General features: G+C 45.2%; 1 protein-coding gene across 2 annotated transcripts in view; it reads right to left on the minus strand.

Moving 5' to 3' along the window:
- Window positions 1-3,809: 3,809 nt before the first annotated feature.
- The window catches only part of CRB1 (crumbs cell polarity complex component 1), a 152,891-nt gene continuing 128,850 nt past the window's right edge, over window positions 3,810-27,850 (minus strand). For both annotated transcript variants that reach the window (XM_083445273.1, XM_083445272.1), the window contains exon 12: window positions 3,810-4,718. In XM_083445273.1, the coding sequence (XP_083301399.1) occupies window positions 4,503-4,718 (216 nt within the window). In that variant the 3' untranslated portion in view covers window positions 3,810-4,502. The remainder of the gene's footprint in view (window positions 4,719-27,850) is intronic.

Below are 27,850 nucleotides of genomic sequence, written 5' to 3' on the forward strand. Positions count from 1 at the left end.
TACCTACCTGACATTCAGAAGACATCTGAAGGCAGCCCTGTTCAGGGAAGTTTTTAATATGCGACATTTTAGTGTATTTTTCATCTTTGTTGGAAGCCGCCCAGAGTGGCTGGGGAAACCCAGCCAGATAGGCGGGGTACAAATAATAAATTATTATTATTATTATTATTATTATTATTATTATTATTATTATTATTACTGTCTCCATTTATTTTTTTCTGTTTGCCATGGCTGCCAAAATCAGTGAGGTCTTGAGGGGGACAACAGAAAAATTGGTTGTGAAAGGGATTCAACCCCCCCCCCAAGGCTACAAGTCTATGCACACATACCTGGCCACACTAGGAGGAACTAGGAGGAGGAACTAGGAGGGACTAAGAGGGACTAGGAGGAGGCACTAGGATGAGGAGCTTAGGAGGAGGAACTAGGTGGAGGAACTAGGAGGAGGAACTAGAAGGAACTAGGTGGAGGAACTAGGAGGGGGGACTAGGTGGAGGAACTAGGAGGGGGGACTAGGTGGAGGAACTAGGAGGGACTAGGAGGAGGAACTAGGTGGAACTAGGAGGAACTAGGTGGAGGAACTAGGAGGGGAACTAGGGACTAGGAGGGACTAGGTGGAGGGACTAGGAGGGAGTAGGCGGAGGAACTAGGTGGAGGAGCTAGGAGGGACTAGGTGGAGGAGCTAGGAGGGACTAAGAGGAGGAACTAGGTGGAGGAACTAGGAGGGACTAGGTGGAGGAACTAGGAGGAGGAACTAGGAGGGACTAAGAGAGGAACCAGGAGGAACTAGGAGAAGGGACGACTAGGATGGACTAAGAGGGACGGAGGAACCAGTAGGAGGAGGAACTAGGAGGAACTAGGTGGAGGAACTAGGAGGGACTAGGAGGAGGGACTAGGAGGAGGAGGAGGAACGAGGAGGAGGAGGAACTAGGGAACAAACCAACAAAAGCTAAACTTGAAGTCTCAAGGCCCTTATTAGAAAGGAAAGAACATGTGTTTATTGAATGCAATCAAATAACTCTCTCATACGCACAAGAAATGTAGGGATATAGTTTGCAATACAGAAGGGGGTGCTAGTGTTGCCAATTATTATGTTTGTTGTACACAATTGCCCTGTAGTCTTCTCCTCTGGATGCTAGCTTTGATTTGCGTATGAAGAGTTATTAGAGCAGTCCAGAGGAGCGTCACTTACCTGGACTTGTTACTCCTGGATTGTAATGTCTGTTAGGGAACGTTGAGCTCTTACAAGGCATGCTTCTGTTTCCACTGAGGGGTGTGTTGGGATCACTAGGAAGGGGACAGGGGGCTTGCAGGTTACCTAAGTTGCTTTCTGTGGGACGCAGGTGGCGCTGTGGGTTAAACCACAGAGCCTAGGACTTGCCGATCAGAAGTTTGGCGGTTCGAATCCCCGCGACGGGGTGAGCTCCCGTTGCTCGGTCCCAACTCCTGCCCACCTAGCAGTTCGAAAGCACATCGAAGTACAAGTAGATAAATAGATACCGCTCGGGCGGGAAGGTAAACGGCGTTTCCATGCGCTCCTCTGGCTCTCCAGAAGTGGCTTAGTCATGCTGGTCACATGACCTGGAAGCTGTACGCTGGCTCCCTCAGCCAATAAAGCGAGATGAGTGTCGCAACCCCAGAGTCGGTCATGACTGGACCTAATGGTCAGGGGTCCCTTTACCTTTAAGATGCTTTCTGTTCCTTTATATTCATCAAAACATGAACTAAAACAGCAGGAGCAGAAGCCTCTGTGACCCCAGCTGCCACTCAGCGGTTCACAGCCCTGCCCATGCAAGGCTTTGTATGTAGTCTGTCTCTTTGCTCCACACCACAATGTGTTTTGTAAAGTGACTGGCACACAGTTTTCTGTTAATTTCATTGTGTTTTGTTCCCGAGGGAAGGTCGAATTTGCCCATCAGTTTATTAACAAGCACTTGAGGATGTCTCTCACCAGATCTTAAAGTTGTCCAATGGGGGGAACTGTCCATTTAGGTATGTGGTACATAGGCTTTGCTGGAATTGCTCTAAAGTGTGGAGTTGAAACTAGGCTTAACTTCTGGGTTGTTTTCCATCTCTAATAAGCCTGTTAACTTGGGGGACATGGGGCTTGTTTTTGAAACTTGAGGATGCACCCCACCCCCTATGCATCAGGCATGGGGGGGACCTGGTTACCCATCCCACCCCCAATATATTGCTGGACTGCAACTCCCATAATCTCCAGTCATTCGCCATGTTAGCTGGAGATGATGAGCAGTACAGTCTTATGACATCTGAAAAGCCACAGATTCCCTCATTGCTATCCCACTCCGAATAAGGGAGGCTTTACTCCATGGATAGGCAAACTAAGGCCTGGGGGCCGGATCCGGCCCAATCACCTTCTAAATCTGGCCCGCGGACAGTCCAGGAATCAGTGTGTTTTTACATCAGTAGAATGTGTGCTTTTATTTAAAATGCATCTCTGGGTTATTTGTGGGGCATAGGAATTCATTCTCCCCTCACAAAAAAAATAGTCCGGACCCCACAAGGTCTGAGGGACAGAGGACCAGCCCCCTGCTGGAAAAGTTTGTTGACCCCTGTCTACTCTATGAATTCTGCACCGAGACTAATCACATCTATTGGAATGAAGAGTGAGACACTGTGTGTGTGGTGTGTGTGTGTGTGTGTGTGTGTTTAGAACCCTGACGCAGGGTTCTCACCCAACTGTATTAGACTTCAGAAATAAAGTTATGACACCCCCCCCCACACACACAATTCTGGAAGCTTTCCACATTTCATTTAACACAGGGGTGATTTTCCCTTTAAACCTAAGACTTGTTCAATGATGTATGAGGGTTGGCCCTGCCAGGAGACACACCCTGCTGGGCTGGATATAGTGGCTGCTAGGCCTCTGATTATGTTAAGATAACTAAACATCATGACCTTATAACTTTTCTCCAACTCTTGGATAAGAGAAGAAGGGTGAGTTGACTAGATGGCTGGAACTGCAGCACCGCTCCCTTCTCCCAAGAATCCTTGACTTTGCCTTTCTATAGGCAATACCTTTCATAGATTGCCCCCCCCTTCCTCTCACTGCAGACCACAGTATATCCCAGCTTTGAGTCATTTACACAGCTGTCCTGACTTTCACAGCTGCTTCTTACAGACCAGAACCTGTCTCCCTCCAGATATTGTGGGATTGCACTTCCACCAGCCTCAGCCAGCATGGCCAATGGTTTGGGGTGTTGGGAGTTGGGGTGATGGGAGTTGTAGTCCAACAATATCCGGAAGTCTGGAAATTCTTTGTCCCAGATTTTATTTTATTTTTAAAGCCCTGCACTGATGAGGCCCAGACCATCATTGGTTAGCGAGCTGCAGGATATAGTACCTGGTAGGTCATTGCACAGTGTTGGTTTCTTATTTTAAAATTCTGACAGCTTTGAATTTCATTAGAAAAGTAGGTCATTCAGGGGTGGGTAACCTGTGGCCCTCCAGATGTTGGGAGTTTAAGCTCAATATCAGCCCCACCCAGCATGATCAATAGTCCAAATTATGGGGGGTCCAGCAAGCTGTAGGTTCACCACTTGATGTAAATTAAGGAACTACATTTTTTAAAAAAATCACCAATTTATTCTCCATGAAAGGAACCATAGCTTCCTCTATATCTGTAACAGGTACAGTGAATATCTGTCCTCCAGATGTTGCTCCCATCACTCCTGGCTATTGGCCATGTTCACATGGGGCTGATCGGAGCTATAGTTCAGCAACATCTAGATCCCCAAACATGATCTAGAACAACCTGGTGGAAAAAGAGGTGCAATGAACACACCAGGCAGTGATCATTTGAAATGTTTATTTTGCTGCATGAAGAGCTTTCCCCCAGAGTATTAATTTAGTCCCTGATTAAAGAATTAAGATAGATATGCTGCTGAGAAAGACCTCTACTCCTAAAACTTCTTGAGATGCACAGTGATGATTGAATGGCAGACAGATTATCTGGGGTTACATGATTGTTCCGCTTTGTCTTTTGCAGTGATGGTGAATGCTAGGCAGATGCACAGGGAATGAAACAAAATATGTGGCTTCGGTTGTATCTGAAATGCAGGCACTTAACAAGTATCCTAGAGTCATTGCAGTCTTTATAGCCTACAGGCGATTCGACTAAAGCTAAAATTTCCAGTGCAATAAATAAGAATTTCCAGAAAGTGGGAAATGAGATCTGCAGCCCCATAGTATTTCCAGGTACGTGTGTCTGAGTGCTCAGTTCCCTTTCCAACTGCAGTCCCTCACATCTCATGAAGGCTTCCATGAATATCAGAAGAATTGGAGGCTACTGGTGAAAGGGGCAAGCGGAAAAGCCCCCAGGTACACCTGGGATAATGTGCATGGTGCTTTGGATACTGACCAAGGTGTTGAGTTAAATGGCAGAGGTCATCATGGTCTAGAGGGGAGTCCTTTCCCTGGTATCCAGAACAACCCATTGTAGCCGGAGGCTTCCATATACGTAAGAGGTACAGCAAGAGTCCAAGTTAGATCAATCTTTCCATTGGGGGAGGTTGTACCATGTTCCACATTTCGACTCGGGACCCCTCTTTCTCCTGGCGGCTGGGGCTGTAGGTTCCTTGGGTAGCCCGTTTGTTGGAAGTTATGACGGAAGCTGTGGCCGCAAGAAGGAAGATCAGTAACAAGGCCAGTGTCACTGAGCCAATGGCGGTGAAAATATTGGAGGCCAGGTCAGTCGTGAGCTGGAAGGGTGGAAACAACACACAACGTGGTTGGTGTGGAAAGAGAAAAGGAACATGCATAGGAGTTACCATGAAGGGAAACCATGTGACGTGAACAATTTCCGTTTAAAGGTATACCTACCAAGGAAAGTCCATCTGGTTAGGCTGTATTTGTAAGTGATGGGGGGTATGCCGTTCTGTATTTGCCAAGGAATGAATTCATTTTTCGCTGTGCAAAAAAAATCTGTCGACTGTTTTGTATACTGAAAAAGTCACAGTTTTGCTGCTATATTTTCTGAATGGCTAAAATCGCATATTAAGAAAGATGGCAAGTTTATGGGCTATAGCCAACATGGCAGCTCCACTGGTGCAAGGGACTTCCATGTACACAACCGAACTTCCTCTCCTTTCTCACACCAGAGACGGATTTAGGGGAGCGGGACGCGGGTGGCGCTGTGGGTAAAAGCCTCAGGGCCTAGGGCTTGCCGATCGAAAGGTCGACGGTTCGAATCCCCGCGGCGGGGTACGCTCCCATTGTTCGGTCCCAGCGCCTGCCAACCTAGCAGTTCGAAAGCACTCTCGGGTGCAAGTAGATAAATAGGGACCGCTTACTAGCGGGAAGGTAAACGGCGTTTCCGTGTGCGGCTCTGGCTCGCCAGAGCAGCGTTGTCACGCTGGCCACGTGACCCGGAAGTGTCTCCGGACAGCGCTGGCTCCCGGCCTCTTGAGTGAGATGGGCGCAGAACCCTAGAGTCTGTCAAGACTGGCCCGTACGGGCAGGGGTACCTTTACCTTTTGCCAAAAAACTAAGAAACCTCATCAGGAGGGCTTTAAACTGACTAATGTGGGGGAGGGAGACAGTGCTCCTGAAGGTAGGAGTCTATTAATTGATGAAGATGATCATCCAAATGTCATAGACCAAATGGAGCAAACAGCAAGCAGACCTAGTGGTGGGAGGAAAAAATCCTTAAATAAGAGACACGGGGGAATGACTAATGGACTTCAATGTCTGTACACTAATGCACAAAGCATGGGAAATAAACAAGATGAGCTTGAGCTCTTGGTACAGCAAACTAAATATGACATAATAGGCATCACTGAAACATGGTGGGATAAGTCCCACGATTGGAATGTAAAAATGGAGGGATACAATCTATTTCAGAGAAACAGACCAGACAAGAAAGGAGGAGGAGTGGCGTTATATGTCAGGGATGTGTATACCTGTGAAGAGATCCAAGATTTAGAACCTCAAAGCCAAAGTGAGAGCATTTGGGTCAAAATTAAGGGAGAGAAGAATAATAGTGACCTCATTGTGGGAGTTTACTATAGATCCCCAAGCCAAACGGAGGACATAGATGATGCCTTCCTGGAACAGATGGCCAAGCATGCAAAAGGAAGGGAGATAGTAGTAATGGGGGACTTCAATTACCCAGATATTTGTTGGATGTCAAACTCAGCCAAGAGCATAAGGTCAAACAGATTCCTCACTGGCCTTGCAGACAACTTCATTGTCCAGAAAGTGGGAGAAGCAACAAGAGGAACAGCCATTTTAGATCTGGTCCTAACCAATGTCGATGACCTGGTTAATGGGGTAGAAGTGGAAGGATCATTAGGCGCAAGTGATCATGCTCTTCTGAAGTTTACTATACAACGGAAAGGAGCAGCCAAGCATACTAGGACTCAATTTCTTGACTTTAAGAAAGCCGACTTCATAAAACTTAGGGAAGTGCTAGGTGAGATCCCATGGACAGTAATACTAAAAGGAAAGGGAGTTCATGATGGCTGGGAGTTTGTTAAGAGGGAGATAGTAAAAGCACAACTTCAGGCAATACCAATGAGACGGAAACATGGAAGGTGCCTAAAGAAGCCAGGGTGGCTATCTAAAGAACTTTAAACTGAGTTAAGATTAAAAAAGGATGTGTACAAAAAATGGAAAAGGGGGGAAACCACCAAAGAGGAATTCAAACAAATAGCCAGCACGTGTAGACACAAAGTCAGAAAAGCTAAAGCACAGAATGAACTCAGGCTTGCTAGAGAGGTTAAAAGCAACAAAAAAGGCTTCTATGGGTATGTTCGTAGCAAAAGGAAGAACAAAGAAACAGTGGGGTCACTCAGAGGAGAAGATGGTGAAATGCAAACAGGGGACACAGAAAGGGCTGAACTCCTGAATGCCTTCTTTGCCTCAGTCTTCTCCGATAAAGAAAACAATGCCCGACCTGAAGAATTTGGAGGAAATGATTCAGCAGAGGAAACACAGCCCAGAATAACTAAGGAGATAGTACAAGAATACTTGGCTAGTTTAGATGTATTCAAGTCTCCAGGGCCAGATGAACTGCATCCAAGAGTATTAAAAGAACTGGCAGATGTGATCTCAGAACCACTGGCAGTCATCTTTGAGAATTCTTGGAGAACAGGCGAAGTCCCGGCAGACTGGAGGAGGGCAAATGTTGTCCCTATTTTCAAAAAGGGGAAAAGAGAGGACCCAAATAATTACCGCCCAGTCAGTCTAACATCAATACCAGGGAAGATTCTGGAGCAGATCATTAAGCAAACAATCTGTGAGCACCTAGAAAGGAATGCTGTGATCACCAATAGTCAGCATGGATTTCTGAAAAATAAGTCATGTCAGACTAACCTGATCTCATTTTTTGACAGAATTACAAGCCTGGTAGATGAAGGGAACGCAGTGGATGTAGTCTACCTTGATTTCAGCAAGGCATTTGACAAGGTGCCCCATGATATTCTTGTAAAGAAGCTGGTAAAATGCGGTCTTGACTATGCTACCACTCAGTGGATTTGTAACTGGCTGACTGACCGGACCCAAAGGGTGCTCATCAATGGTTCCTCTTCATCCTGGAGAAGAGTGACTAGTGGGGTGCCACAGGGTTCTGTCTTGGGCCCGGTCTTATTCAACATCTTTATCAACGACTTGGATGATGGCCTCAAGGGCATCCTGATCAAATTTGCAGATGACACCAAACTGGGAGGGGTGGCTAACACCCCAGAAGACAGGATCACACTTCAAAACGACCTTGACAGATTAGAGAACTGGGCCAAAACAAACAAGATGAATTTTAACAGGGAGAAATGTAAAGTATTGCACTTGGGCAAAAAAAATGAGAGGCACAAATACAAGATGGGTGACACCTGGCTTGAGAGCAGTACATGTGAAAAGGATCTAGGAGTCTTGGTTGACCACAAACTTAACATGAGCCAACAGTGTGACGCGGCAGCTAAAAAAGCCAATGCAATTCTGGGCTGCATCAATAGGAGTATAGCATCTAGATCAAGGGAAGTTATAGTGCCACTGTATTCTGCTCTGGTCAGACCTCACCTGGAGTACTGTGTCCAGTTCTGGGCACCACAGTTCAAGAAGGACACTGACAAACTAGAACGTGTACAGAGGAGGGCAACCAAAATGGTCAAAGGCCTGGAAACAATGCCTTATGAGGATCGGCTAAGGGAGCTGGGCATGTTTAGCCTGGAGAAGAGGAGGTTAAGGGGTGATATGATAGCCATGTTCAAATATATAAAAGGATGTCACATAGAGGAGGGAGAAAGGTTGTTTTCTGCTGCTCCAGAGAAGCGGACACGGAGCAATGGATACAAACTACAAGAAAGAAGATTCCACCTAAACATTAGGAAGAACTTCCTGACAGTAAGAGCTGTTCGACAGTGGAATTTGCTGCCAAGGAGTGTGGTGGAGTCTCCTTCTTTGGAGGTCTTTAAGCAGAGGCTTGACAACCATATGTCAGGAGTGCTCTGATGGTGTTTCCTGCTTGGCAGGGGGTTGGACTCGATGACCCTTGTGGTCTCTTCCAACTCTATGATTCTATGATTCTATGATTCTATGATTCTATGATTCTATACCTTTAACTAGTTCGGTCACACTGGGTATGGAGCTTCGGGGGTGCAGCAACTACAGTGGTACCTCGGTTTTCAAGTGTCTCTGAAGCCGAATGTTTTGGTTTTCAAACGCTGAAAACCCAGAAGTAATTGCTTTTGTTTTTGAACACTCCTTGGAAGTTGAACGGCTTCTGCTACGTGTTTTCCAATTTTTCCAATTGAACTTGCAGGCAGCCCTTTGCACCTCAGTTTTCAAACGTTTCAGAAATCGAATGGTATTTCGGAATAGATTATGTCCGAGAACCAAGGTACCACTGTATTATATGGAATGGAAGCTGAGAGGCAGAGGGAGACACAGAAATTTGATGCCCACTTTCCCATAATCAGCTCTGGGCAGTTGGGGTAAAGATCAGAGTGGGGCAGGGAGAGGAGAGTAAACAGAAGTCCAATTGTTCCAGTGAGATTACTCACATGGAACATTTAATACAAACTCGTTTATTTAGATTATTTCTACCCCTCTTTTCAAACTATTCCCCCCCCCCCAAAGTAGCTTACTTTATCGAAACAGTTTACATGTGCCAAGGCAATCTGCATGTTGAAATTTGTTATATATGATTAATGATGCAAATGACTTCAAATATCTCTCCCAACCAGACTCCCACATTTCCCTGTAGTCTTCAGTGATGCCCCTATCTGCAGCTGCTTTAGTGGCAAAAAGTCTCCCAGTTGCTTCCTTCACATAAGGACAGTCGTTCTGATCTCCCCCCTGTTTTGTTTTGTTTTTAAGGGAAAAAACTTGTTGGATGGATGGCTCTATTCTGTTCTTTGATGCATAGGTTTTATAAAACGCAAGGACGTTTTCATGAAATCATTGCCCATAAAGCCAGTATAATCAAACATTCTTCCAATCAGCTGTTGGAAGAAGCTAGAATTTTAAGAGGGGAGGAAACTCTTTTTAATGTTATCTCTCTGTTTCTAGTCCAATTTGCACTGGAAACCTCTGAAACAGCAGGAAGTACTATAGGAAAAACATGGTCATTGTGGACAACATCACCCTGGGAGGATTTTGATCGTCCAGGCAGATTTTGCTTTGGGTTTTTTTGATATGTATCCCTAGTGACAATTGAACTGTCAGAGATGGAACATGTGCTTGGGGCAGAACTTTCAAATCCAAAATGTTTTTTTAAGAGCAAACGAAAGAACTTGAGAGGTCAAAAGTCTCAAAAGCACTTCCTGGAGACTAGGGAACCCGATTCGGCTACCTGCATGGAGGAATCTTTCTGACGTTGATTCCTACCGATAATGCTTTGAGTAAAAGCTCATCACTGTTTGGGGTTACTCTCTCTATAGAAATGGCCTGTAGAGTAGCATTTACTTTGCAATGTAAGGAAGTGACAGCATGCCAGGAGAAACATTAAGAGATCCTGGAAGTGGGTGAGGGGAGGTTAAGTAAATTCATGTAGCATTCAGGAAATGTAAACTTGGCTCAGGGCTCACGATCGGCAGATATTTCAGCCTCCTCCTGCCCTCATGATTGCCCTCTGTCTGAGGAAATAAAATCAATTATGATTATATACAGAAAACGTGTTAATTATTATCTACAGCACTCATGCCTCTTTTAGGCAACTCTTACCCAGGATTACAAACCACATTTCCTTAAAAGTTATTTTAAAAAAATAATAATTAAAGTCACTCTTAATTCCACCCCAGAGAGATGTCGCATTGATTGGGAAACACTTTCCCATGACCCAGTGGCGTAGCGTGAGTTGTCTGCACCCAGGGCAAGGCAAGTAATTTGCGCCCCCTAACCCGGGGCAAGGCAAGTAATTTGCCCCCCCCACTGCACTGTCCCTCCCCCAGATAGTCCCTCGCTCTCTCTCCGCACCGCACGCCTGGCACCCTCCCCTCCACAGTAGGCGGCGACCCGGCGGCTCAGATCGGATTCGCACAGCCAGCACTGCAGTGAGAGAGAGTGAGTGAGCCAGGTAGGGGCAGAGAGCTGCGAGTGCGAGCGCGCCCCCCCAGATGTTGCGCCTGGTGCGGCCGGCCCCCCCTGCACCCCCCACGCTGCGCCACTGCCATGACCACAACCATTGAGGGCAGGCCTGCATAACTTGAGTCCATGCAGTGCCCTGTAGTTTTTGCCTTGGGATGGCAGCCCAAACTAATATCCTTGCATTTTGTGGTGTTTGATACAAAAGTGGTATGTATTGATTGGTGGGCTCGCCAAGGGAACGTGGCATCTCTCCAAAATGTAAACCCATGAATATAGCTTGGGGAAAAATGAAATAACAAATTGCTTTAAGGGAAATATTCTGTGCAAAATTAATATTGTATAGTGGTACCTCAGGTTAAGTACTTTATTTGTTCCGGAGGTCCATACTTAACCTGAAACTGTTCTTAACCTGAAGCACCACTTTAGCTAACGGGGCCTCCTACTGCTGCCGCTCCACCGGAGCACGATTTCTGTTCTCATCCTGAAGCAAAGTCCTTAACCCGAGGTACTATTTCTGGGTTAGCAGAGTCTGTAACCTGAAGCGTATGTAACCCAAGGTACCACTGTGCTCTGAAGTAAACCCCCTCCTCCAAGAAGTGGAAATTCCTCAAAGGTACTGAACTCACTCTTGATAGCAATGAAATCCTAATTAAAAACTTGCTTTTTAAAAGAGTTGAACCCTTGGCAGAGCAGACCACCATGCATGATTGTTGGGCTGATGAATCATAAACTGAACTTCTGTGTTCCTGATATAAGGGATTGTTTCTTCATTCCTAAAGTATAATGGATTCAGGCCCCACCCCCTACACCTTGTTACAGCTATGGTTTCCTTGCAGAGCCTGGTTTTCATGGTCATACTGGTAAAATACTGGTTGGTTGGCCAATTCAGATACCAGCCCTACATAAGAGCCCTTTCCTTTGATCGCGAAGTAACATAGCTGCATGGCACGACACACAACTTTCAGTAGGCTTACAATCTGCTACTTTCATTTTAAAGTAAATTACGCACAGCTTGATGGAGTAATCCTTTGCAACAGTTCAGTTCCCTCATCCAATTTCACAGATATCCCTGCTACCACCTTCCCTTTCCCATTGCACTAGATAGCAGCATAAACCCCTGGTTATTGACTTCCATACCAATCGGCTGGTTCCCACGGCAAGGTCCTGGTCTTCTGGGCAGGTTGACTTGCTAGCTGTGGACTGACTTTAGAATTGCCAGCAGGCTCGCCAGTCGACTCCCATCAGGATCAAGTATATATTGCTTGGCCAGCTGATAGCTGGGTGATTAATTAACATAAAAGAACTTGGCTTATTGGAGAGAAATGCTTTATTATGCTTTGTTCTTGTTTTTGAAATGATGACGACAGAAGAGGTTTTGGCTGATCCTAAACATTAGGGTCTGCTAGCCACAGTATTTCAATGCCTAGGAGCACAGAGATGAGCATTGGCTGGTCTCTGGACTTTACAATGAAGCCCTGAACCATATCTTAGGACACAAAATAGACTGGCTCAGTCAGAGAGAGAAGTTGGTGTTGTAAAATGGAAGGGTGGACGAAAATGCCACACCTTCATCAAGTAATATAAACTTTAAAGCCCTTTGCCACCCAGGGCCAGGCTATTTTGGCCACCGTTAATTATATGAGCCTGCCTATATCATCACAGGAGGTCCTGCTTCCATTGGCAGAGAGCAGAGAGAGGGTTTTCTCAGTAGTGGTGCTGTGACTACGGAAATCTCTAAGGAGATTCAACAAAATCCCTCTCCTGTTTTTAGACTAGGGGTGTGAACTTGTGATCCTCCAGGTGTTGTTTGACTTGAAGCCCCATATTCTGGAAGCTGCAACCCAGTCATATGAGCGGGGTACAATTATTATAAGTCCCATCAGCCCCAGCACTTAGCCAATAGTCAAGCATGATGAGAGTTGTAGTCCAACAACCTCTGGAGGGACATAGGTTCCCCACCCTTTTTATTAAGATTGCTTTCCTCCCTACATGTTTACAAAGCTCCTATGCTTTTGAGAAGATTTGGGCCCTTTTTTATTTTTACAATTTAAGGTGCTTTGGGGAATGGATATTTTTAAAAAGTGAAAAGTAAGTAACTTAAAATAAATGAAATACATATCAAATGGGATTTTCGAGGTTCACAAAGTGATTATGTGAAACTACTTCAGACTTAGTCAGACTCTTTTGTCCAGTAGTGTCTGATTTAGTTGGGAAACGTTTTCTAAGATTTGGGGGCAAAGCTCTTTATAACTGGAGAGACTGAATCAGCCATTTGTTTTTTGACCACAGAACTATATGCCAGGTATGCTGTTAGAATCATAGAATTGTAGAGTTGGGAAGGGACATCAAGGGTCATCTAGTCCAACCCCCTGCAATGCAAGGATCTTAACACACCGTCTCCCATCCAAGTTGAAACCATAGCGGGTCCTGCTTAGCTTTGCAAACGTGCTGGCAGTTTTATTGCCACACCACTTGTACTGTTAAAGCTTAAAAGGGCTTCAACCTGGTCATTATCTGGGTAGGAAAGATGGGAGGTTGTTCTGAAAGCTGCTCAGAGGGAAGAGTGGGATGATTTAAGGGGCAATAAATAAATAGTCCGCCTTGTAGCTCTACCTTTTGCATATCATGCCACAAGCAGCCAGATGGCAAATTCCTCACTTGGATTGACATCGGCCACAAACTCCAATTATGTGAGTAATTGTTCACCATCGGGAGCCTGGTGTTCACAACAGGGCATGTGATAACTGTTGGAATAGCCGGTCTTTAGAGACTACGGCTATCCTGAGGCACAGATGGTTAGCAATATGGGCTCAAGCCAAACACTCCTCAGATTACAAGAGGCCCTCGGAGGTCTTCGGATGTAGGCCTTTATGCCGATTACCAGTTTATAGAATGAAAATACAGAACTCAAGGCCTTGCTTGTCAGCCTGGCATGGCACCTTTCCCACTTTTATTGAGACACTTCTGTCACTCACTCTATGAGTGTTAAATAGGGTTTCCACCAAATTTCACATGAAGTTACTGTATTTTTCGCTCTATAGGACGCACTGGACCATAGGAGGGGGAGAACAGGGGAAAAAAATTCTCCCCCTCTCTGCTCAGTGCCCCTTCAGCAAAGTGGCAGGAGAAACGGAGCCCCTTCCATTTCTCCTCCCGCTTCGCTGAAGGGGCGCTGCGCAGAGATGGGAAACTGTGCAGTGCCTCTCCAGCAAAGTGAAGCCTGGAGAGCAAGAGTGATCGGTATGCACTGACCCCTCTCACTCTCCAGGCTTCAGACGGCCATCCGCAAGCCTTCGGAGCGCAGCGGGAACTCCTGTTGCGCTCCAAAGGCTTGCGGATAGCTGCCTGAAGCCCCCAGAGCGCTTCGGAGGCTTCGCGTTGCTATCACTGAAGCCAAGGAGCCTGCATTTGCTCCATAGGACGCACACACGTGCCCCCTTAATTTTTGGAGGGGGAAAAGTGCATCCTATAACTATGAACTGAATTTGAAGGTTCTCCTGTAAGAAAAACATCTAGGCTTATGAGGGAAGGCAAAATAACTTTGCTTTAAGTTCTGCATAAATTCATCCCCAACGATTTTGTGAAAAGAAGAGATTTGTCTCTCAAAGATTTTGCCGAAAGAGATATTTGGAGATTTCCTCCTCAGTGAAAATGTATTGAGGATTTCAAAGGAAGCCAGTAGATCAGGGATGGGGAACAGGGGACTTCTATTCTCTTTCCATTCCAGCCACCATAGACAGTGGTCAGAGATTACAGGAATTTGTGGTCCGTCAACAGCTAAGGGGCTGCGGGATCCCCGTGTTAGACAAACAGAATTCGTTGGCGCTAAGCTTTTGATCAAGACAGCTACTCTGGTGGTGATATTGAAAGGAACTATTGTGGAAAAACAATTTAATAAGCAAGGAAATGTTTTTGTTTCAAGGTACGTGGTAATTTTTAATGGCATCCTGGTATTTCAGAAGACTAGCCGAATAATGACAACGTTGTGTGACAGCATGCCAAAAAGTTCTGAAACCACCCCCCTCGGCAACTAAGCTGGTAAGTGCAAAAATTTCAAAATTTTATACATTTCTAAAATATTGTTTGAAGTCTTGCTACAGCCCAGTTACAGTGGTGCCTCGCAAGACGAAAAGAATCTGTTCCGTGAGTCTCTTCGTCTAGCGGTTTTTTCGTCTTGCAAAGCAAGCCCATTAGCGGATTAGAGGATTAGCGCTATTAGCGGTTTAGCGGCTATTAGTGGCTATTAAAGACTTAAGGGGTGGGGAGCGAAAAAAAATCGCAGCAACTAGCAAGACATTTTCGTCTTGCGAAGCAAGCCCATAGAGAAATTTGTCCTGCGAAGCGCATTGAAAAACGGAAAACCCTTTCGTCTAGCGGGTTTTCCGTCTTGCGAGGCATTCGTCTTGCAGGGCACCACTGTATACATGTCTCAGTTTAATACATCAAGAGTTATTATGTTTTGCACCTGTATGTTCCATCCATGCATTGTCCCTTCCTTCTTTCCTTCTCAGTGTACTGACAATTCAACACTTTCTGGGTTAGGGAATCAAAGAATTGGAAAGGGCCTTGAGGGACATCTAGTCCAATGTCCTGCAATGCAGGAAGCTCAACTATATCATCCATGGCAGGTGGCCATCCAACCTCTGCTTTAAAACCTCAAATGAAGTCCGCCACCTCCCGAGGGAGCCCATTCCACTGTAAAACAACTCTTACCACCAGAAGGTTCTCCCTGATGTTTAGTCGGAATCTGCTTTAATTCATTGTTAATTAATTCATTGTTTCCCATTTCAGCCAAACTTTGAAACGTGGGTTGCTTGGATTGGCATAAAACAGAATCTCCAACCACAGTTCATTTTGGTTTGAGATCATGGCTTGGTCTGATCTTGGGAACCACAGTTTCCCTGTTCAGAGACTGAAATAATAATTAACTTGGGAAGTGTTGAATCATTGCAGAAGAGGAGAGAAGGAGCAGCACAAGGATGCTGCATGAGATACATGTCTGAATTGGGCCTGTGTCAGAAGCGCAGGATGGCTGGATGATGAGATTAACCAGATGCAAGCACTAGCATTCAGTGATTTTGCATATGCTTCTCACATTGCTTCCCTCACAATATGCATAGAAAAGTGTTGCGATGTCCCCCATCCCTGCCCATCTCCCTGGACAACTAATGTATACCATACACATAACTTCCCAGCCGTTCCAAATTCCTTGGATCTTGCACAGTCAGATATGCTTAGCAATATAAGAAATAACTCGGAGAACTGCCCTCTCCAGTCAGTGCTAGGATTCTGCAAAACAATCCTGGCAGGTTAGCGAATATTTAGCACGAATCACTGGTTAGCAAAATAGCTCTTTGGGTGGTTCATGCTGTCAGACAGCAAGATAGCAAGCCAACAACTCTTCTGTCTGGGTGCAACACTTAAATTGCAGCCATCTTCTGCTTCCAGCTCTAAACGTTGATTGTCAGAAGCCAGGGCCCTACCGGCCTCACATATTACACAGAGCTGCTATGTTTTTGCTCACTGATAAGTAGACGATTGTGACCTGTGTGAGCAAGTCTGTCTGTGTATTATCTCCGTGAGTAGTTCCTTGGAAGAAAGTTAATCAAGGCTCAGGGATCGCAGAGTAAGCACAACGGATTTGGGTTTGAAAGAAACATGGAAATCATTTTTAAAGAATTGAAATACAGTGGTACCTCAGGTTACAGACACTTCAGGTTACAGATGCTTCAGGTTACAGACTCCGCTGACCCAGAAATAGTACCTTGGGTTAAGAACTTTGCTTCAGGATGAGAACAGAAATTGCGCGGCGGCGGCAGCAGGAGGCCCTATTAGCTAAAGTGGTACCTCAGGTTAAGAAGAGTTTCATGTTAAGAACGGACCTCCAGAACGAATTAAGTTCTTAACCCGAGGTACCACTGTATTTGCTTTTCTTTTTGACGAGATGGTTATCCATGGCTGGATCATTTATCTTGCATCTCAGATCTGAGCCTCTGGATGGTGATTGTCCAATTGTGGCAATAGTGTCTGATTAGCACCCTGTATATTTCTTTTTACAGACTTCTGACAATTAAAGTGAACTTAGTAAATTGGTCAGTTTCCTGCTGAGACTGTTTTTCAGTTAGATATCTAACTAACTGTGTTTCAGGATTTAACTGTGTTTGAAGGGACTGCGTTCCAACTGCGGATGGGGGAGGGAATTCAATTCAGTTCACATATAAAAATCCAAACCTATCTGGTTCACACTTTTTGAAACACAGCCATCCTTGGAAACGCACACTTTTCTAAATTTTACAATTCAGTTCCCCACCAAGTAATGTGTACAAAATTGCATATACTAGGATAAAATGCAAAATGCCCTACACTGTGCATATGAAAAAGTGCATATTAGTAATATATAGACAGGGACGCGGGTGGTGCTGTGGTCTAAACCACTGAGGCTAGGGTTTGCTGATTGGAAGGTCGGTGGTTCGAATCCCCGCTACGGGGTGAGCTCCCATTGCTCGGTCCCAGCTCCTGCCAACCTAGCAGTTTGAAAACACATTGAAGTGCAAGTAGATAAATAGGTACCACTCTGGCAGGAAGGTAAATGGCTTTTCCGTGTGCTGCTCTGATTTCTCCAGAAGTGGCTTAGTCCTGCTGGCCACATGACCCGGAAAAACTGTCTGCAGACAAACATCAGCTCCCTTGGCCAGTAAAGCGAGATGAGCGCCGCAGCCCCAGAGTTGTTTGCGACTGGACTTAACTCTCAGGGGTCCTTTACCTTTTATATATAGACATCTGTGCATTAAGAGAAATTTGCATTAAATGCTTTTTTTAAATAAAAAAAAAATACAAACTGATCTTCCCCTGTGCATGACCTGCATCCCCTCCATATCTACTCTAAAGAGTTGGGGAAACGCCTAGAACAGATTTAAGGGGCACACGGGATTTCAGATTCTTTTACTTTCTCACTTTCTTAGTCTTAAGTTCGGTTTTCCTCATGAAAATTTATCAGTGTCTTAGTAAGCAATTTTACCTAAGACAATTTAATTTTCTATGTTATTTTCACTCACATGCATTTTATGTACACTGCCCCGTAATAAGCACATTTTTGTGTACATTATTTGGTTGGGGAATTCCAATTATAAAATTCGGAGATGTGCACATTTCAAAAGATTGCTGTGTTGTTGTTTTTTTGGGGGGGGGCAACCAAATGTCCTGCCCCTGCATGTTGTTGTTGTTTAGTCATGTCCGACTCTTCGTGACCCCATGGACCAGAGCACACCAGGCACTCCTGTCTTCCACTGTTTCCCGCAGTATGCCCCTGCATACTATATACACCGTATTTTTTGCCCTATAGGACACACTTTTCCCCCTCCAAAAATGAAGGGGAAATGTGTGTGCGTCTTATAGGGCGAATGCAGGCTTCAGGAAGCTATCCGCAAGCCTTGGGAGCTCCGTGGGAGTTCCCGTTGGGCTCCCAAGGCTTGCGGATAGCAGCCTCCAAACCTGACCTGGTTTGGAGGCTGCTTTCCCCACCGCCAGCCTGCAAACCAGGTCAGGGAACAGCGGGAAAGTGGAGCGCGCCTTCCCGCTGTTCCCCGACCTGGTTTGGAGGCTGGCGGTGGGGAAAGCAGCGCTTGTCCCCACTGCCAGCCCCACAAGCTCGGGGGACAGCAGGGAGGCGGAGCTCGCCTTCCCGCTGCTCCCCGACCTGCTTTGGAGGCTGGCGGTGGGGAGAAGCGCTGCTCAGGCTTCCGCCGCCCCAGCCCTGTGCCTGGGGGGGGGGAATAATTTTTTTTCTTTATTTCCCCCCCAAAAAACTAGGTGTGCCCTATGGGCTGGTGCTCCCTATGGGGCGAAAAATACAGTATATATTGTTAAAGCATACTGGCTTTCTCCCTTTAAAAAGCAAGATAGTGACTTTCCTAAAAGAGAAAGGGACTGTCCCTGGAAAGTTGGAACAATTGGGTTGTTGTGTGCAAGAAGCGGAAACCTTTACTGAAAAGAACAGCAGTTATTTGGATTTTTGCTCGTTGAAACTACTTCCATTTCAAGATGGAATTCACCAGTTTAGCCTGCGTCGACCTGATCAACCATCGCACGTCAAGGGGTATAATGAAGATGGGTATTTGAGTTGCCATTGAAATCTCTTCCTCAGTCATTGCCTCCCTCTAATAGATGATGCTTATAAGTTTAAGTCCATTTCAAGTTGCGTTTAAACTGGACATCAGGCTCTGACCAGGGTGTGAACATTTGGGGCAGATCTAGAGATCCTTAACCTGAGATCAGGTTCACAGATTTTAAAAATGTGGCCTTATAGTAGCAGACTGTGCCATATACTCCCCCCCTTCCCTGTGTAGCTTGTACTCCCAAGTGAATCATCCTTTCTAATGTAAATAAAGCTTAGAAGATCCCCAGTAGCTTCTCCTGGTGCCTGAGCTTCATACTCCTGTGGGAATGTTGCATGAAGACAGAAGGGGAGAAAACGAAACCGGAGAGACTTGATTTCAGCTAAAATATTCCAAGACATTGAAATGATCTATTCCCATCCATCTCATTATCTGTAATTGCCCCCAAACCAATGAAGCCCTGTTTCTTTTTTAACTAGCAGTATGTGCCCCCCCCCCCGCCTGCTCTATCAACAGAAACAGGGGAGTTGCCACATCCATTTTGGCGCCTTTCTGAAATCCCCTTGTGGATTTTGCTTCTTACAAGGTGGAAGTTTGACTAGGCACAAATCCCAAAGGGAGGGATGCTAGCCCTTCAGGTAACGTGGGAAACCAAATGACGAGCCACACACTTAAGCCCACACTGTGCCTGACTCTGGGTGTGTTCCCATGCAGTTTCTCTTCTGGTTTTGCAAGATTTAAAAGAGGGTAAGGTAGGACGTGCCTGTTTTCATCAGGGAAATATTGAAGAGTATGGAGTTATGTGTACCCTGAGCCAAGGAGATAAGTAACTATATAACCTTGAAGACATCTGAAGGCAGCCCTGTATAGTTTTATTATCATCTTATATATATTGGAAACTGCCCAGAGTGGCTGGGACAACCCAGTCAGATGGGTGGGCTATAAATAATAACATCATCATCATCATCATTATTAAACAGGACAATCCATATTTGAATTGGAGAAATGTTGGAGGCTATGTAGTCCTCACAGAACCATAGTTCCTTGGGCATGGGGAGGGCTTAAGAGGTTTGTAGTGTTGGTTCCACTTTTTCTTTGGAGAGGGGTCGCAACAATGTCCTTGGATAGGTAAAAAGGTAAAGGACCCGTGGACGGTTAAGTCCAGTCAAAGGCAACTATGGGGTTGCGGCGCTCATCTTGCTATCAGGCCGAGGGAGCTGGCGTTTGTCCACAGACAGCTTTCTGGTCATGTGGCCAGCAGGACTAAACCAATTCTGGCGTAACGGGACACCGTGGTGGAAGCCAGAGCTCACGGAAACACCATTTACCTTCCCACCACAGTGGTGCTATTTAGCTACTTGCAGTGGCGTGCTTTCAAACTGCTGGGTTGGCAGGAGCTGGGACACAGCAATGAGCTCACTCCGTCACGGGGATACGAACCGCCGACCTTCTGGTTGGCAAGCCCAAAGAGGCTCAGGGGTTTAGACCACAGTGCCACCCATGTAACTTGGATAAGATGCCCTGAATGGGCCCTTCTTATGATTCTCACCAGGCCTGTTATTCAAGACAGATAGTGTTGCATGACCCTTTCTTTCCATGGCCATGAAACCTAGCAATAAGCAGCCACTGAATGAACAGTCAGCATCCATGCCAACAAATTATTCAACAAGTTCTTGAACAAATTTGCTTAACCCTCCCAAAAATGCCTCTGCGAGCAAAATAAATTGGAATGCCTAAGATAAAGAACAAAGCCCAGTGTATTCTAAATTGGGTGTACAGTTTAAATTAATTAATTAAAAGGACTGGAAGAGTCTTGCAGTTATTGTTTTAAAAGGGGTCACCTTGGAGCTGAATAAATCATTGGCAAGGCATGTTAGGACCATCCTTATTTTCGAGGGAAAGTCCCGACCAATTTTATTTATTTACTTTTTAAAAAAACAACATTTATATACTGCTTGATTATAAGAAAACCTCAATGTGGTTTATAGAACACGAAAACTGTGGGCCAGCCACCTTCTTTTCTGTATAATGTCCTTGTCTGCGGGCAAACACCAGCTCCCTCGGCCTGAAGCGAGATGAGCGTCACACCCCATAGTCAAGTTTGACTGGACTTAACCATCCAGGAGTCCTTTACTTCATACGTAAGACCAGGAGCCAAGAACTTGCTTTCTTGTCACTCCTAAAATTTAACTGTTATTCATGTAGAATGCAGATTCTCTTTAAAGTGAAAAAGAAACTGATAGGCTATGGAGCTTCCTGTTATGTATGGAAGGACAGAGGAAACCTATTCCATTATAATGAGTTATCATTTTTGAATGATTAAGCTAGACATAGGCTTTGCATGGGACGCGGGTGGCTCTGTGGGTTAAACCACAGAGCCTAGGACTTGCTGATCAGAAGGTTGGTGGTTCGAATCCCCACCATGGGGTGAGCTCCCGTTGCTCGGTCCCTGCTCCTGCCAACCTAGCAGTTTAAAAGCATGTCAAAGTGCAAGTAGATAAATAGGTACCACTCCAGCGGGAAGATAAACAGCGTTTCCGTGCGCTGCTCTGGTTCGCCAGCAGCGGCTTAGTCATGCTGGCCACATGACCCAGAAGCTCTATGCCGGCTCCCTCGGCCAATAAAGCGAGATGAGCGCTGCAAGACCAGTCGGTCACGACTGGACCTAATGGTCAGGGGTCCCTTTACCTTTATCTTAGGCATTGCATGTCTCTTTTGAATTGTTGCAATATTATGATATGAAGTAACAAAACCCTGGGTCTGCATTGTAGTCTGCCAAATCTGGAGACTGCCGGGGTTTAAATGCACACAAAATACATTGAATAATAACACCTAATTAATAATAATAACCTTAATGACAAAAAATGTTCTTATCATGCACTGCTTTGTCACCTCACCTACAAGTTCTGGTGGACCTTGTTGAATCTTGCTCCCCCTTTTAACTATTGGAATTTGAAGTGGTGCCTCTGGACTAGAGGGCGTTTTGCTCTTTGCCTGTTTTTGAACGGAGATGGCATGGGGTAAGGGCAGAATTACAAAATAAAGATGCACATGGCCAAAGGAGGGAGAGGATGAGCCCAGGAAAGGGAACGTAGTTATTCAGTCCTTGACACCTTTTTAAGTCAGTATGATAATTACTCAGGAATAACTGCATAAGGATGACTATGCAAATGGGGAATAAATTATTCATGAGGCAGCGGGCATTTATTATTGTAATTTAAGTGTCATTAGGACATGTTCACATAACTAACACTTGCGGTTAATGAATATATTAAGTAATCTCTGAAAGGCAAATTCGGTGAGAAACCCAAACTCCTTCACTTACGGTGTTTTAGTTGCGCTGAATTTGATACTGCTGTTGTCTGCCACACTCATTCATGTTTTCTATTGTTGTTGCTGTTAGGTGTGTAACGTTGTGAGGAACAGTTGAGAGAGTTGGGCATCTCTAGCCTGGGAAAGAGGCGACTGAGAGGAGATACAATAGCCACCTTCAAATATCTCAAGGGCTTTCACATGGAAGATGGAGCAAGCTGGTTTTCTCCTTCTCTGAAAGGTAGGAGCCAAACCAATGGATTCAAGTTACAAGAAAGGAGATTCTGGCTAAATACCAGGAATAACTTTCTGACGGTAAGAGCTGTTCATCAGTGGAAGAGATGCCCCTGGGAGGTGGTTGAACTTCCCTCCTCTGGAGGTTTTTAAAGCAGAGGTTGGATGGCCATCTGTCATGGATGCTTTAGTTGGTCCTTTCCAACTCTATGATTCTATAATTCTAACCTGCCCCCAAGGCTAAAATAATACTATCCAGCAGACCTTGCACAAGTAGTGTGTGGGCTATTGTTAGCTACCAAGAGAGTAAGGAAGAAGAGGATCCATAACATTTTAAGTCTGTGCCATATAGACCATTCCTTTGTGCCACACTTTTCAAGCAGGCTTGTTTGAGCAGGTACAGGAGCACCTACTCAAAAGTGCAGTCCATATTAGCTCTGCACAGTGACTAATCCAAGTGCATGATGGGAATGGGAACTTGTGGAACATCACCTCTTCCAGTAGCGTGGGGTGTGATACTCTTCTGCCTGGTCTAGTGTGTGCTTGCAGAGTCACGCTTAAAAAGGTAAAGGGACTCCTGACCATTAGGTCCAGTCGTGACTGACTCTGGGGTTGCGGCGCTCATCTCGCTTTATTGGCTTTATTGAGTTCACATTGCCTTGAGATGGTTGTTTTGAATGTGATTAGTCAATCAATCATAATTATAATAACTATGTTCTGTGTGAAGAATTATTTCCTTCCCTTTTTTATCTGCCTGGATCTCCCACAAGTGAGCATTGTTTGATTAAACGGGTTCTCATATCATGAGGGAGGAAGAAGCTTTTCTCCCTACATACCATGTATCACACAGGAAACGGTGAACCTGGCATGTGAACCCCTTCCTATAATTTTGAAGGAAAATGTCACCAGTCCACTTTAAATTCTTGAATGGCAATGCTTCAGCAGCCAGCCATTTTTTAGGAATGCGTGGAGTGTTTATTTCTTTATCGTAAATGGAGCCTTAAACTGCAAGCCTTCAAAAGTAAGTCCCACTGTATTTAATGGAGCTTACTCCCAGGTAAGAGAGCCAGTGTGGTGTAGTGGTTAAGAGCGGTAGTCTCGTAATCTGGTGAACCGGGTTCGCATCTCCGCTCCTCCACATGCAGCTGCTGGGTGACCTTGGGCTAGTCACACTTCTCTGAAGTCTCTCAGCCCCACTCACCTCACAGAGTGTTTGTTGTAGGGGAGGAAGGGAAAGGAGAATGTTAATGTTAGCCACTTTGAGACTACCTTAGGGTAGTGATAAAGCGGGATATCAAATCCAAATTCCTCCTCCTCCTCTTCTTCTTAGGACGTGGGTGGCGCTGTGGGTTAAAGCCTCAGTGCCTAGGGCTTGCCGATCGAAAGGTCGGCGATTCGAATCCCCGCGGCGGGGTGCGCTCCCGCTGTTCGGTCCCAGTGCCTTCCAACCTAGCAGTTCGAAAGCACCCCTAAGTGCAAGTAGATAAATAGGGACCGCTTACTGGCGGGAAGGTAAACGGCGTTTCCATGTGCTGCGCTGGCTCGCCAGATGTGGCTTTGTCACGCTGGCCACGTGACCCGAAAGTGTCTCCGGACAGCGCTGGCCCCCAGCCTCTTGAGTGAGATGGGCGCACAACCCTAGAGTCTGTCAAGACTGGCCCGTAAGTCCCACTGAGTTCAATAGGATTTACTCAGGTATGTTCCTGATCAGTCTCAGTTCTTCTTCCTTTCCTCCAATTATTATTAGTATTATTTATTATTATTAATTATATCTCATCTTTCCCCCCGGCAGAGACTCAAGGCAGCCTACAGCTAAAATTCCATTCCATTTATCTGTTGAAGCTGTCATACACGATCCCTTTCCTCGCACATTTTTTCTTTACAACAATCTTGTGAGGTCGGTTGGGCGGAAAGGTTGCAATTTGCTCAAGGTGACCAATGTATAATTTTGTGCCGGCCATCAAATGCCAGAGAAACCTCTTGATGTAGAATAGAATGTCCCTTTTTTCATTGGAGAAATGTTGGAGGGCGTGTGTAACTTAGAGGTTACTAGAGCATAACTGACAGTCTTTAGGTTATCCCTGTCCAGACAGGGGCACAGCTGGGCCCAGTGGCGTAGCGTAGGTTGTCAGCATCCGGGGCAAGGCAAGTAATTTGCGCCCCCTAACCCCGGGCAAGGCAAGTAATTTGCGCCCCCCCCCCACTGCACTGTCCCTCCCCCAGATAGTCCCTCGCTCTCTCTCCGCACCGCACCGCACGCCTGGCACCCTCCCCTCCACAGTGGGCAGCGACCCGGATCGGATTCGCACAGCCAGCACTGCAGTGAGAGAGAGTGAGTGAGCCAGGTAGGGGCAGAGAGCTGCGAGTGCGAGCGCGCCCCCCCAGATGTTGCACCCGGTGCGGCCGCCCCCCCTGCACCCCCCACGCTACGCCACTGGCTGGGCCACCCACCGAAATTTATGGAAGGCACTCTGGGCCACTGTGGCTACCTGAGTCTCTAGCAACTGCAAAGGATTCAGAGGTATGGGAGAACTAAATTATTTACTCACTTGGGCAAAGTATACAACCTCAACCGTTATGATATCATTGCTGACTCAGGATAGTAATTGAGTCAGATACATATTGTTCTGATGCACTCTTCTTTTAGCTTTTGGTGGGCGACTGGGGGGAGGGAAATGAGGAAGAAAGAGAAATTAAAATTTAAGCAGATAAAAATCCCAAGTGGTTTCTCTTTTTCTGATGACATTTGGTGAAATCAAAATAGCAGGCACCAAATGTATTCTGGAAACGAAGGCTTTCCGTCCTCAGGGAGGGCGGATGATAGTCTCCTTACTTGGAAGACACAGGTCTCGGGAGATGTTTAAGCAATCGCACACCTCAGGGGTTGGGCGGAAGGCGGCGTTGGGGGGACTGCACTTCGGCTTTCTGGGTAGCAGATTCCCGACGCACAGGAAGCAAATGAGAACGCAGGCAACAGCACAAACAAAAATGCAAAAGGGAGATGTAACATGACAAAGGCAGAAGGTTTATTGTTATGTACAAAGACAAGAAAGCTAAGTGCATGCAGATGCCCACACAGACACACAGTGTAGCTGAAAAATACACATTCACAAAGAGAAGGACAAACAAGCATGTGTGAAGACAGAAGATGCTCTTGATGACAGGGTGGTTAAAGAAAGCGACAGTCTGCAGGGTTGTATTGACAACACCAGTATTAACAGCATGTATACAGTTCAATAAGACTAGAATGCGGCTTTTCAGTATTGTGTTAGTGATCACATAAGACACATCATACGTATACAGTTTCCCTCCGATATCAGGCTCCTAGCTCTGCACAAATATTCAGAGGGTTATTTATATGCTCCGTGTCTATCTTATATGGTTTTTGTGCTTGATCTATTTTTTCATCTCGTGAAATAGCAGCACAGTATGCAAGGGAAATGCCCCTGAGAGTTCAAAGTTTCCAAATTCCATGTTTCCTTACACCAACCTAAAATGCACCTTGCTTTTGTAGATCCCTTTGTGGTGCGTAGCTCTCGTTCAAGTTTCTATTCTTTCCCTTATGTGCCTATAAAGAAATCTTATCTATGGCAATCAGCTCTGAGCTCTTTTGTAATGGAGTTAAAAAATAGTATGCTTCAGCTATGACAATCTCTAAGGCAACCTTCTCCAACCATGTGGGATGCCCTTCCCTCACAAATCCCAATGGGTTTCCGGCACCAGTGAAAAATGTATCTGTTCACCCAGGCCTTTGGGTACACTGGGTGTGAAGTTTCCAACCTGCCCCTGCTGGTCTTATTTATTGCTGTATGTAATGTGGCGTTATTTAATTTGTGACAGTGCTATTTTTTTATTTTTTTTAGAAAAAGAGGTGCCAGAACTCGCCATGAATGCTTTGCTTGTTCTCTTAAATGCCAATGGTGTCTACCTGAGAGGTGCCGGAACTGAGTTCCTTCTGCAAAAAAAGGCCCTGGTTTTACACGGATTGTGTATTTTATACAGATTTATTTAATAAATCTGTAACCCTACGCTTCCTCCCAAAGAAGTCCAGCACAGCAAACAACAAGTGATAAAACTACAAAAAACATATTTTGAAACTATTCCAATAAAGATGTAGGCCGGGAAAGATCTAAACTTAGAAGGCTTATCTAATGTCTAATATTCAAGGGGAGTCCATTCCAAAGGGCAGGTGCCACAACACTAAAGATCCGATTTCTACATTATGTGGAAAGGACTTCTTGATAGGATGGGGTCTTCAGGAGACTTGCACTGGCATAGCACAGTGATTGATTGGCTGGAAATATAAGGGGTGAAGAGTCTTTTAGGAATGAGGCAAACATCCCCTTGGGAGGGCTGTGTAGTCTGAAACGTGGCATACAAATAAATAAAAATGAAATCCTGGTGCCCTGGACTGCAACTCACATCAGCCTCTGCCAGCAAAGGGAGATGTATTCCAAAATATCTGGATTACACCTGTTTACCTGTTACAGCCCAGTAATTAGTTTATATTATCAGTGGTGGCTGAGAGAACGTGTTCTACTCAATTGCACGATACACGACTTTTTCCATTCGTAAGAACTTCAGAGCATTGGTGGTACATTTGTTCTTTGGTACCAAAGCCAAATTGTGATTTGGGGTGGGAAGAGGAAGGGGGATTTATCATTTAAAGATTTAATTCAACTAATAAACAAGTTAGTTTACCTCTTGTTTTTGCTCCTGCACTAGCAGACATTAATATTATTTTTGATTAAATTTATATACTGCCCTTCTAAAGATCGCAGGGTGGTTTTTAAAGTTTCATAGGATTATTAAATTGATTGCTTAAGTCCTTTTTGGTACAAAGCAATTTGCAACCAACGTAAATAATAATAATAAAATCACAAAAATCATTAAAACAGATTTAACAGTATAATGTATAAGAAAGCTATAATAATAATTATTATTTATATGTCGCCGATCTGACCTCTTCAACGTTTGGTCTTTGGATGTTACTGGACTACAACTTCCATTATTCCTTTACCATAGACTAAGCTGCCTGGGGATGATAGGAATTGTAGCCCAACAACATCCAGCGAGCCAAAGTGGAAGAACTCTGGCCTTCAAATTTCTTCTCAACTCTTAATGTTCTATGACTCTATTATGAGGCTAGCTTATTTACATTGTTTTCACACAATATTTTACGGATTGATCTTTTAAACATTTTCTGTATTTACTGATACTATGATTACAACCATACCTAGCATGTTTTGAATAGTTATGCTGTGAGCCACTTCAGCCACAATTTTGTGGGAAAGCGCTATACAAACGGGAGGCATCTCAAATCCAAACTGCTAAGCTATCCCAGAGCAAAAAGAAGACGCAGCTAGTCTTTTGAAATATCAAAAACTTGCTTTAGGGATGTTTTGCTTTCATCTCACATTAAAAGCTGAACTGCACCAAGAATCTACTTCGCAGCCTCTCCATCGGAATCAGGGCACCAAATAATGCACATTTTAAATATGCTCAAAATGTTAGCGAAACGGAATCAGCGTGTGATTATGGTTACCCTCGCTGTTCTGATTCCCAGCCTAGCTGTACTTGTTTGGCCAATCTTCCATTGTGCTCTGACGGCTTTAAAAACGACGCCCCCAATCTGACTGCTAGTAGTCGTC

This window comes from Podarcis tiliguerta, assembly GCF_965153285.1.
Source record: "Podarcis tiliguerta genome assembly, chromosome: 6".
In the NCBI taxonomy this organism is placed as follows: Eukaryota; Metazoa; Chordata; class Lepidosauria; order Squamata; family Lacertidae; genus Podarcis; species Podarcis tiliguerta.